The following is a 12,192-nucleotide window of genomic DNA, read 5'->3' on the forward strand; positions in this document are numbered from 1 at the left end:
TCCAGGGTATCTGTGATGGCTATTCTTGGTTATCAACTTGACTATGTTTAGAATTATAAGTGCAAGTAGCTCGATACACCTGTGAGGAATTTTTTCTTTAATTAAAAAATGTGAAGTGGGAAAACCCACTTTTAATCCAGATCTTATTAGGTTGGAAGATCCACCTTTTATCTGGGCCACACTTTCTGCAGGTAGCCTATAAAAAGGACAGAACAAGGACACTTGGTCTCTTTGCCTGCTTGCTCTTGCTGGCTTGTCCATTCCTTCACTGGCTGTAGAACCTACTTCTTCAGGATTCTGGTGTATATTGAAGACCAGCTGAAATATCCAGCCTCATGGACTGAACAAGTCCTGGATTCCTGGACTTCGCATTACTGAACAGCCACTGTTGGATAGCTGGATTACAGCTTGTAAGCCACTCTAATATATCCCTTTACACACAGGTGTGCGTGCACAGCACACACACTCCCATTCTATCAGTTCTGTTCCTCCAGAGCAGCAGTTCTCAACCTGTGGGCCAATATCCCTTTGGGGGTGTGGATTCTGTTAAATGGCCCTTTCACAGGGATGAGTCACCTAAGACCATCAGAAAACACAGATATTTACATTATAATTCATAACAGCAAAACTACAGTTATGAAGTAGCAATGGAAATATATTCATGGTTGGGGGGGTCTCCACAACATGAGAAACTGTGTATAAAGGGTTGAAGCATTGGGAAGGTTGAGGACCACTGCTTTCCAGAACCCTGAACAACAGAACTTTTAGTACCAGGAGTGGGGCAACCCTAATACAGTATCTGATACCCTCTTTGACACCATGGGCAAGGAGACTCCTGTGAACCCTTACTCTCACACAGACAAATGCTCATACTCCTAATTAAAAAGAAATCTTAACATGCTTTATGGGGCTCTTCCTACATTACAAATTTAAGAATGAAAATAACTTTAGAGGTAGCAAGATAATTCAGAGATAAAGATATCTAAGTTGATTACCTGAATTTAATCCTATCGACCTATAATTTATACTATTTCTCAAGAAACTTACAATTTTTTTTTTTTATTTTTGAATCAAGATCTTGCTAAGTTGTAGGGTCACTCTCAAACTCAATCTCAAATGACTCTCTGCCTCAGCCTTCTGACCAGTGGGGTCTACAGGCACATACCACTATGTGCCTCTCATTCTTGCTAACATTTCTGGATTTTTTAAAAATTCAACTGTTATTGTACATGTCAGACACTATGTTTAATAACTATTAGCTACATATAATATTGTAATGGTTTCCATTTTTCAGAAGGTAATTTAAGTGTTCTTTGTAAGCATTTCTGAGTACAAAAATACTTATTTCAGCTACCATGTTGCACCTTAAATTCAGCCTGTTTAAAAAAGGACTATTTCAATGTCCTTGGCTATGCCTGTGTATGTAAATGGAGAAGAGGGAGAGATAATCTTTGTTTTTTTAAATATGCACATGGTTCAGCATCTCTGGGAAGTCCATCTCATTCCTATAATCTGCCACCCCAAGTAGCATACTGAGAAAGGGATCTGATGTCCACTCTTGATAAATGGAGATAATATAGTTGAAGAAAGATGTTTTGGGTCCGTCAGCTCATAAGTATGACATTTGGGCATACCTTAGCGAAGGAATCAGTTCAGTTCTAACTTAGGCCATGCAGGGGAAAGGAGAGTTGTTTACAGTTCTCTGAAAGTTAGAGGAACATGTAGCTTTTGTGTAATCAATAAAATGGACAAAGGTACTTAGGGAGGTAACTGTGGCCCAGAAAAGTAATCCAGTATATTTAATAAATAAGTATTTCATTGCAAAGTCATGTGCTTAGGTGCTGAGAAAACAGGAAAACTAGAAAGGATGTGGACAGCATGTATAAGTTCACACATCACCCACGCATGTGTACCAACTGAAGCATCATGCATGTATAAGCATGGCATCCTGCCTTCCCAGGTCCTAGTCAGCAAACCTCCTTTCCTTTGGCAGGCTTACTAACTCCCTTCTGAACTGCGACCATGCAGAAATCCAGATGGGAACTGAGCACTCCATTCTGCCTGCCCCCTCCCTACCTGTGCAGTTGCAGAGGACAAACCACGCCCATTTGTTTATCCTCTGTGTGTGGCTGTTTACCTTCTATAGCAACACAGCTGAGGAGCTGTGGCAGTGAAGAGAAAAATCTGCAAGGTAGAAACTAATTTCCTCTGCTGTTTTTATAGAATTCTGCTAAGCCCCTGGTCTACAGTAGGTTGGTGTAAGCAGGACAGAATAATGGCCAAGCTCCTCCTACATATTAGATATAGGATAACTGAACTCGAGAGCAGGAGAGTCCTTTAATAAGTAGAACAGATTATGGTAAGTATGGCCCAACATATGCTTCCTTCATATGGCTTCAGGAATGTCCCCATATGACCATAGTACACAGCCAGAATTCTGGAGCACATTAAAGCCAACTATCTTTAAGTGGGTCTCTGTCTTCTGGTTCTACAGCTTGCTCAAACAGAGAGTATATGTTTGACACTAGATAACCAACCATATCACTAACCCATACCCAGAGTTGTATGATCTAACCACAAAACTAAGACGGCTCTAAACAACACAAGACTGGATTTATGGAAGTTTCCCAGACAGACTAAGCACAAACCTCACCCAGCAGTCCTTTGATGTACCGCTTTTTCCATCAGCTAGGACAAATGCCTACATGGATGCATTCCCTATCAGCTAACAGACTTGAGCAGCTAAGGCAAGTTATAGCCCTTCTAGAAATTGTCCAAATATTCTTATTTGGCAGGATTTTAAATAGCTTTAGTGTTCATTGTCTTTTTTTTTTTTAATTCGATATATTTTTTATTTACATTTCAAATGATTTCCCCTTTTCTAGCCCCCCACTCCCCGAAAGTCCCATAAGCCCCCTTCTCTCCCCCTGTCCTCCCACCCACCCCTTCCCACTTCCCCGTTCTGGTTTTGCCCTATACTTCTTCACTGAGTCTTTCCAGAACAAGGGGCCACTCCTCCTTTCTTCTTGTACCTCATTTGATGTATGGATTATGTTTGGGGTATTCCAGTTTTCTAGGTTAATATCCACTTATTAGTGAGTGCATACCATGAGTCACCTTTTTAGTCTGGGTTACCTCACTTAGTATGCAGTGGTTCCTTTTAAAGCACTCTGGAACAGTTATAGGGGCATTTGAAATCCAGTTCTCCATGTCTTACCCTATAATATTAATGACTAGGCAACCAATTACGATTTATTGTGTGGAAGATGTTAGTGTATATATGTGCTCAGTCCCTTCAAAATGAAAACTGGTATCAATTTAGTTACCTTTGGGTTAAAATATCTACAGGACTGTGGTTGGGAGCCTCCAAACAGAGCTATGTGGTAATCGTGTTTCTTTCTTCTAGGCCGTGTGCCACCTGCAAGTTCTTCTCTATCCTCAGGAGACAGTAGATGGTACCTCATTCCACCTGTACAAAAATACATAATAACACTTCAACAACTTCAGGCACTGCCAAGTCAATGCTTTGAAAAGGAAAGTAGTCCCCTCCTTTCCCCCTGCCCTGCAACTTAAAATTATTTTTTGATCTCTCTATAGAGAGAATCAAAATCTTTTTCACTGTTCTAGAAAGAAAGTGGAAAAAGGCAGGATAAATATCTAAGAATTCTCATCTTAATAAATGAAATTTATGATCCTCAGAAATCAATATTACTAAGACTGTGTCACCCACCTACTACATACCAATGAATTCTTTGGTTCCTTAAGAGTAGTTGTCAAAATAATAATTACTGAAATCTAGATCTCTTAACCCAGTGACTTTAATTTTTTTTTCATGAAATAAGATTCACTATACGACAGAGGAAGCTGTCGTTTAACTAATAGGCGGCCTCTTGACTCAGCTCCTTAATACTGAGATTACAAACGCATGCCACAATCATCAGCTCTGTCTAAGGTTCACGTTACAATCACATAGGAAATCTCTATTTATACCTGGTTCCTATCACAGACCAATTGAAATCTCTAGTGGGGGCAACAGGGTATTTGCTGTGTTAAAGGGACCCACTTTCCATTCAAATGTGGTACAAAGAATAGCATCTTCAGAACCTGCGACTTTGTTAGAAATGCTGGCTCCCACAATCTAAAGCCTAACAAACAAGATCATGTACTTAACAAAACCCGAAGTTAACCCAGATGTGCATAATACTTTGAGAAGGACTATCTTAGATTAAGTACAACAAGGGCTCACAACCACTGTGGCTCTTCCTTACTGTGGTAAGGAGTCCCATACTCAAGAACTGCTTAAGCAGTGTGGGGAAAACACATTACCTATCAATGTTAGACAATACAGGAAAACTATATTCTCTACCTCATATAATCTTTTCGACACAACCTGAAATGAGTTTAAAAAAAAAATCTCATAGAAGCAGCAAAGGAAAAGTGATAAGCTATGCCAATGTTTATTATACAAAACAAAATCGCAAAGTTATCCTATTAGTAAGATCAAGTCCGGCAACTTTATAAGACCAGGCTAAGTGCCTGGATGCTGCGTGCCAAAAACAAAACAATTCTTCAACGTATAAAGGATGCCTAACTACTCTTCACCACTTTTTATTCATCGAATTTTCTGAGATTAAACAGCTGAACACAGGCTATGAATCCTCAAACTAAGGCACCCACTCCCTCCACACACGTTCCTGTTGGTCGGACTTGTAAGGACTCGCTCCTAAGTGACTCACCAGCAAAGCTACACACTCAAGAAGAGCTAATGATGAACATAATAGGCAGCGCTCAAAGAAAATACAGGCAACGCAGGCAGCACAGTGCGTTCAAAGGACACATGAAAACAGTTGTGTACTGCATTCAGGAAATGAGAAGTCAAAGTACATTCAGACTCACAAAAATTAAAACTAGCTGAAATATAAGGTTTAAAAAGAAAAAATAAGGAAAACTCTCAGAAAGGGGACCAAAATGGAGACAGAACTGGAAAGACCAAGAAAGATGAGACAGTCAATGGCTAGAGAACCACAGTATTAGTAATAAAGACCTTACAAGTCAGAGGCTGAAAAGAAAATGCTCAACCTCATTAAAAAATATAGACATGCATTACTACAAATTTCAAAATACCAGGATTAAATAAAACAACATACTAACCTAACAAGATTAAAACAAAAACAAAAAAGAAACCAATTGGCTCTCGGATTCTCAAAAGACTATTATAGCCTGCAGGTAATGGAGCAGTGCCTTCACAAGACTAACCACAAGACTGTTTTCAGCATGTGTAGCTTAACTAGCTTCAATGTTTTATAGTGAAATAAACATGAGACTTATCAAATCTCCAAGTATTCATTAATTAACAGGAACCTTTGGAAGATGTGCTCCACCACCAAAACAGATTAAGAAAGGGAGTCAAGTATGGTGGGGCACAGCAGCAATCTCAGCGCTCAGGAAGGCTTGGGTTTCAGACTAGCGGGGGGGGGCTTTACACTGAGAAAGCTGTCTCAAACAAACAAACAAACAAACAAAAAAACAGAGAGAGGAAAACCTTGTACTCAGAAGAGAACAGATTAGCCCCAGGACAAGAACTGTATACTAGGCTCAGGCTAGAGGCCAAGCAGCACCGGAAGGAAGACGCAGAAGGAACGCACTGAAAAGGATGTTTTAAAGAAATAAAAGCAATGCATTAACTGTGGCACTTTATGAAAGCATATAAGGCTTCTAGGTTAGGCAGGGAAAAAAGACACGAACATATTATTAGCTCCAGGCAAATAAAGAAAACCTGTTTAAGGAAAAGAAAGGTCAAGATGGGATGCTACCTGGCTAAATAAAAAGGAAACACTCTGAACGAAGTACATGAAAGCTACTGTATACAAATTAGGACAAATCTTCACTTTCTTTCACTGTACTACTGAGGCTAATCCTTTCCAGGGACTGAAAGCCCTAAGGGATCACCATGATAAGAAGACAAGATCTTGAATGTTTTCCCAGATTAGTGAGCTTTGGAATGGGTTTTTAGTCCATGCAAAATGGCCATGTAAGCTACATAGAAAAGGTAGAAGGGGAACATACTTATCACCATCTTAAGGCATTCAGGATTATCTTGAATTAGTGGTTCAGCTTGTACGGTCTTACTTAGGAAGTTCTTCGATATGAGAGGAAACCTGACTTTAGCAAGGATGTCAACCATGAACGGCTGGCGGTTGGGCTCATCGTATTTGAGCCACCTCACGGCAGCATCATAAACCTAAAGGGGATAAAGCAAACAGCAGAGGTCTGAGGTGGAGGCAACAGCCCAAACATCTACTTTATGTTCACACTCAAAAGGGACAATTACTTATTCTCAGTATTTTGTTCAAATACTTGTTTGCATTCCTCAGTACCCTACTATATCTCAAACACTTTATATGCTGCTTCAGTTTATTTGAGTTTGCTATAACTAACTACTAACACATACAGTAATGGAGATAATGTTAAAATTGTGATTAAAAAAAAAAGACTTATGGGATTGGAGAGATGGTTCAGCTGTTAAGAGCATGTACTGCTCCTCCAGAGGCTGAGTCTGGTTCCTAGTTCCCACGTCAGGCCCATGGCACAGGAAGGCACAATAGTCTCTAACTCTATAGCTCTTGAGGATCCAATGTTTCTAAGGGCACATGTCCACACACATGTTCATGTAATTAAAAAATTGGATTCTCAGAAAAGCTTTCTTTTTATTTACATCTCTGTCTGTGTCTCCATGTATTTATTGGTGGGCACGTGCAGGAGACGTTATCTTACTTCTTGTAGATGGACTTACAGGCAGCTTTGACCCATCTGATATGGCTGCTAGGAGCTACACTCAGGTCCCTGGCAGAGCAGCAAGAGCTTTAACCACAGAGCCAGCCATCTCTCAAGTCCCAAAATGTGTGTGTGTGGGGAGGTGTTTTTAAAACAACAACACACAGCTTCCTTTTCAGAAGCAGACACATAACACGGAAGTCGTCTGCTGGCTGGTGATATCTCCAACATACGCTCAGGTCGGGACACAGACTTACCAAGATGGCTTCCGTTCCAGAAGACATCAAAGTTACTTTATCTTAACCTTGTATGTCTACAGTGTGACTCAACAAACTTACCTGCTTTAGGAAATTTAAGATATACAAATTCTATGCTAATAAAATATAGGATATTTATAAGAACTGCTGTAGCATTCATTTAACTGCACTGAACAAGTTCAAGTTCATTAACTAACTTATAAGTCATAAAACAGCATCAACAACTTATTCCATATACATACTCATCTAGTATACGCATGTACATGCATTCAGACTACTCATTAAACATGTTTGGGCTTGTTAATAAATTATGGGAAATTAATTTTTAAAAAAAGGCTTTTTATTTTATAACAGGTTTAGATTGCTTTTTTGCCTTTTGGATAAGATCAAGTGCAGAACAGATTTGAATTCAGTATTCTCTGTACCCAGTCACTGTAGTATGAAGCATCTGTTATAACCTGTAAGTTAATACTCCTATATGAACACTATAGTATTTTTATATTTCTTTAGTGTTTATCTGGCATTATTTTCCTTCCCACTGTCCTAAAAGGAGACCACATTATATTCAGCTAAGAAGTCATCTAAAGAATTTTTACAGAATGTGGTAGCTTCTCAGACTTTTTCTTTCTGACAACCTTAACAGTTCTGAATTCTGGTGAGGTAAACTTTCCAGTCTCAGTTTGCTTGATATCTTATGCATTACCTTAGTATTTTATGTTTCTGGAGAGGGCGATCACAGTGATTTAGTTTCTAGTGCTGTGATAAAACACCATGATGAAAAGCAACTCTAGGAGAAAAGGGTTTATTTTAACTATTTCTCTAAGGTCACACTCAATCACTGAGGGAAGTCAGGGAAGGAATTCAAGACAGGATCCTAGAAGCAGGAGCTGAAGCGAAGGCCATGAGGTACTCTGCTGGCTTAGTTTGCTTTCTCATACACACCAGGACCACCTGCCCAGAAGCTGCACTGCCCATATGGGCTGGACACTCCCATATCAATCATTAATCAAGAAAATGGTCCGCAGACTTGCCACTGGCCAGCCTTATAGAAACATTTTCTCAAATAAGATTTCCTCTTTCTAGATATGTCTAGGTGTGTGTCAAATTGACAAAACTCAACCAGAACAGTGATGCTTTGCTATTTTATCCCATCAAGTGAGCATGTACTCACTATGACCTGACTGATGACCCATCAAGTGAGCATATATTCACTATGACATCACTGATGTCCCATCAAGTGAGCATGTACTCACTATGACCTGACTGATGTCCCATCAAGTGAGCATGTACTCACTATGACATCACTGATGTCCCATCAAGTGAGCATGTACTCTGACCTGACTGATGTCCCATCAAGTGAGCATGTACTCACTATGACATCACTGATGTCCCATCAAGTGAGCATGTACTATGACCTGATGTCGCATCAAGTGAGCATGTACTATAACATCACTGATGTCCCATCAAGTGAGCATGTACTATGACCTGACTGATGTCCCATCAAGTGAGCATGTACTATGACCTGACTGATGTCCCATCAAGTGAGCATGTACTCACTATGACCTGACTGATGTCTCATCAAGTGAGCATGTACTCACTATGACCTGACTGATGTCTCATCAAGTGAGCATGTACTCACTATGACATCACTGATGACCACCAGCAGACCATGTCTGTCAGGTTTTCCAGTATAAAGTCACTTTTGCTTCACCTGAATACAAGCCAGTTAACTGAAGAGAAAACAGATTTTTCTTTGTTTTGTTTCTTTTGACAGTGTCACATTACATTGTAACTAGTTTCAACATCTTGGGTCCTAATAATTTCTTTTTCTTTACCCTCCTAGGTAATTGAACTTTAGGCACACTCCTGTGCTTGACATTCAGAACTGAGCTGCTTTTTTTTCATATTATCTGATCAAGTCCTCCGACTGGAAAAATCTATGTTATATGAACAACATAGAGCAAAATAACATGGGTTAAAGAAAAATAGCAACTCAAAACCTGTGACCTTATCTCAGTATATCATTTCCTATTGCAGTAGTAACAAATCACTAAAGACTTAGTGACCAAAAACAGATGAGGATGTGGGGTTAAAATATAAGGACTGTGAGTGAGTTTCCCTATTGAAGCTACACAACCTGCTCCTAAATAATTTTGACCAATTTACACACCTAACACTTAAATTGATGGTTCTGGAGAAGAGAATGTAAATCAAGAGATGCTGGGCTAAACAAGGTGCCAGAAGGGTGACCTAGAGACTACATAATACAATATTAATTTACATAGTAAACATTTATTTATATTTCAAGTCTCTTCTGACCTATCTGCACTTTGGACCTACCCACCCTCTCATCCTCATCTTGGGTACATCTAAGCTCCTATCAACATGTAAACTAACAAGTTCAGGAAACCTTTTGGGCAACCTGTAAGTTTTATCTCTACCATGCAATCTATCTTTCAAATAATCTAGACTTAATAGTCTAGACTTTCAAATAGTTCCAAGAAAAAGGCTTTGTGATGGTGATGTATTTATTATAAAGAACACATTCTCTCTGATTTCAAGACTTCTTGTTGTCATATATTACAGCATCAGCCCCAAGGAACTGAGAAGCATTTGCCAAGAAATATCTAAGAAGACACTTCAGTTACCTGATCCTCTGCTCTTACAGTCAGGGTGTCCTGGCTGAGAAGATGTGTCACTCGCTTGACATCAAGTTGTAGAAATTCATCCGTTTTGTAAACTTCAGTGAAATGCTGATGAATAAAGTCGTCGGCTGTTGCTTTTAGTTCAGGACAGTCCAGACACTCTGCAAGCACACTTATACCTAAACCCAGAGAAAAGACACTGCTTTCAGACAAACATATTCCAAGAACTTGAGAAGATAATGCTGGGAAACAATCTCAAACTTAAGGCTTGTCTGGACTACAGAGTAAGACCCCGATTTTAAAAAACAAAACAAAACAGTACTATGTGTTTTAGGGAATTCAGGGGAGGAGAGAAAGCAAACTTAGTGGATCTCAAAAAATTAGATCCTTTTTGTTCCAATAATTTGTCTATTTTTGTGGCAATTTGAGATGATTTTTAGTCAGACTGCACTAAACTTTTGCACTGTTTGAGTGGGGGGGATAGCTGACTTCTGCAACACAGACAAAGAGTTCATGTGAGAACTTGGCATTGGGCTGGGAGACAGGTCATCAGGTAAAGCGCTGGCCTCCAAGCCTGATAGCCTTGAGACCCACATGGAGGAAAGGAATCAACTCCTGCAAGTTGTCTCCTGGCGACAGGCACACTAATTCACAACACATCCAATTAACAAAAGAACTTGACAATTCAATTTTATCCCATTGACAATTATTTATGATATTCAGGTTTTCTTATACTCTCCAATATGAATATACTTTTTCTCCCTTATAAACTTTGTATCTTTTTATATTCAGCATTTTCCCATTTTTTTTTTACTTTGTTTTAGAAGGAGTTTATATTCTATATAAGGAGGCAAAGTACTGTCTGCAAGCCAAGTTTAGACAGTCCTCAATCTAATGGTGTACCACCTTGTCATGGTTAGTGTTTATTAAACTGTTATGAGCTGAGTTGTTATTTTGTTATTGTAGCCCTGAGTAGCTGGAACTTGATAGGCTTGTATCAAGTCAGAGAGATCTGATTGCCTCTGCCTCCTAAGTGCTGGGATTAAAGGCACCATGTCTGGCCAAGACAGAGTTTTGATGTTTTCATAATTATACTCATCACTACTAACCAATTTGCTAAGGTAGCTGGTATTTTTCATCTCCTTTGTATAAATGAACTGATTTGTTCCTATGGCATTCTGAACATTCAGGGTAAAAAGCATATCACATCTATCTATCTATCTATCTATCTATCTATCTATCTATCTATCTATCTATCTATCTATCTATCTATCTATCTATTTGCTCACACCAATGAGAAAAGTAGACCTGGCCTGTGGTTTATGGCTTAATTATTAACTGGTTTGTGAATGAATTCTCAATATGTAGTTAGATTTGCCTGAAACTCACAATCCTTTTGCCTCAGCCTCTTCAGTGCTAGGATTACAGGCATGTGCCACCATAAAAAGCTAAAACCTTTTCATTTGCTTAAAAATATCACTGATACTGAATGTACTTTTTGGTTTTGTGTGTGAACTTGACACAAGCTGGAGTTATCAACAGGGAAAGGAGCTTCAGTTGGGGGAAGTGCCTCCATGAGATCCAGCTGTAAGGCATTTTCTCAATTAGTGATCAAAGGGGAGGGTATAGTCTTGGGTTCTATAAAAAAGCAAGCTGAGCAAGCCAGGGGAAGCAAGCCAGTAAGAAACATCCCTCCATGGCCTCTGCCTCAGCTCCTGCATCCTGACCTGCTTGAGTTCCAATCCTGACTTCCTTTGGTGATGAATAGCAGTGTGGAAGTGTAAGCTGAATAAACCCTTTCCTCCCCAACTTGTTTCTTGGTCATGATGTTTGTGCAGGAATAGAAACCCTGACTAAGACACTGAAATTGCAGGGACTATTGCTATGACTTTAAGTATGTTCATATTTTAGCTTGTTAGTAATCTTTGACAGTGAAATAATTGAAGGATGAAATTTCTGAGTAAATCTATTACTAATAAACTTTAGAAGGCACTTTTAGGTTTATTCTAAATTTCCTATCATCACACACATTAATTAATCTCCTCTATTATTATCATTTAAAAATTATTTTTACTGTATATGTGTGTGTTGCCTGTGTATGTCTGTGTACCATGTGCAAGTAGTATCCATAAAGGCCAAGAGAGGGTGTTAGACCTTAAGAACTGGAGTTACAGACAGTTGTGAGCTACCACGTGGATGATGGTAAACTCAACACAAGTCTTCTGCAAGAGCAACAGGTGCCCTTAACCACCAAGCCATCTCTCTGGCCCTCATTTTCATCACCTTAGATTGAAGAAGGGAAGAATTCTTTCTAAAAAAGACATTTATTGCTGGATCTAAAATAATTTTACACTAAAAAAATGGTACTAAGGGAAACAGAGTTTTATACACATTTATATACACACACATCTTTGTTCAAAGCAGGCATTATGCTAATCCTATTTCTGCGAATCTTACTTACTGACATCAAATTTAAATAATGAAAGTTAATCTCATCTTTGGATGCTCACCAGCAT

General features: G+C 39.1%; 1 protein-coding gene across 3 annotated transcripts in view; it reads right to left on the minus strand.

The window, feature by feature from the left end:
• The window catches only part of Klhl7 (kelch like family member 7), a 48,403-nt gene that overhangs the window by 12,412 nt on the left and 23,799 nt on the right, over positions 1-12,192 (minus strand). For all 3 annotated transcript variants that reach the window (XM_052173044.1, XM_052173046.1, XM_052173045.1), the window contains 3 exons: positions 9,680-9,855; positions 6,067-6,241; positions 3,327-3,469 (listed from right to left, as the gene is read on the minus strand). In XM_052173044.1, the coding sequence (XP_052029004.1) occupies positions 3,327-3,469; positions 6,067-6,241; positions 9,680-9,855 (494 nt within the window). The remainder of the gene's footprint in view (positions 1-3,326; positions 3,470-6,066; positions 6,242-9,679; positions 9,856-12,192) is intronic.

The sequence above is a fragment of the Apodemus sylvaticus genome, chromosome 2, assembly GCF_947179515.1.
Source record: "Apodemus sylvaticus chromosome 2, mApoSyl1.1, whole genome shotgun sequence".
NCBI lineage: Eukaryota > Metazoa > Chordata > Mammalia > Rodentia > Muridae > Apodemus > Apodemus sylvaticus.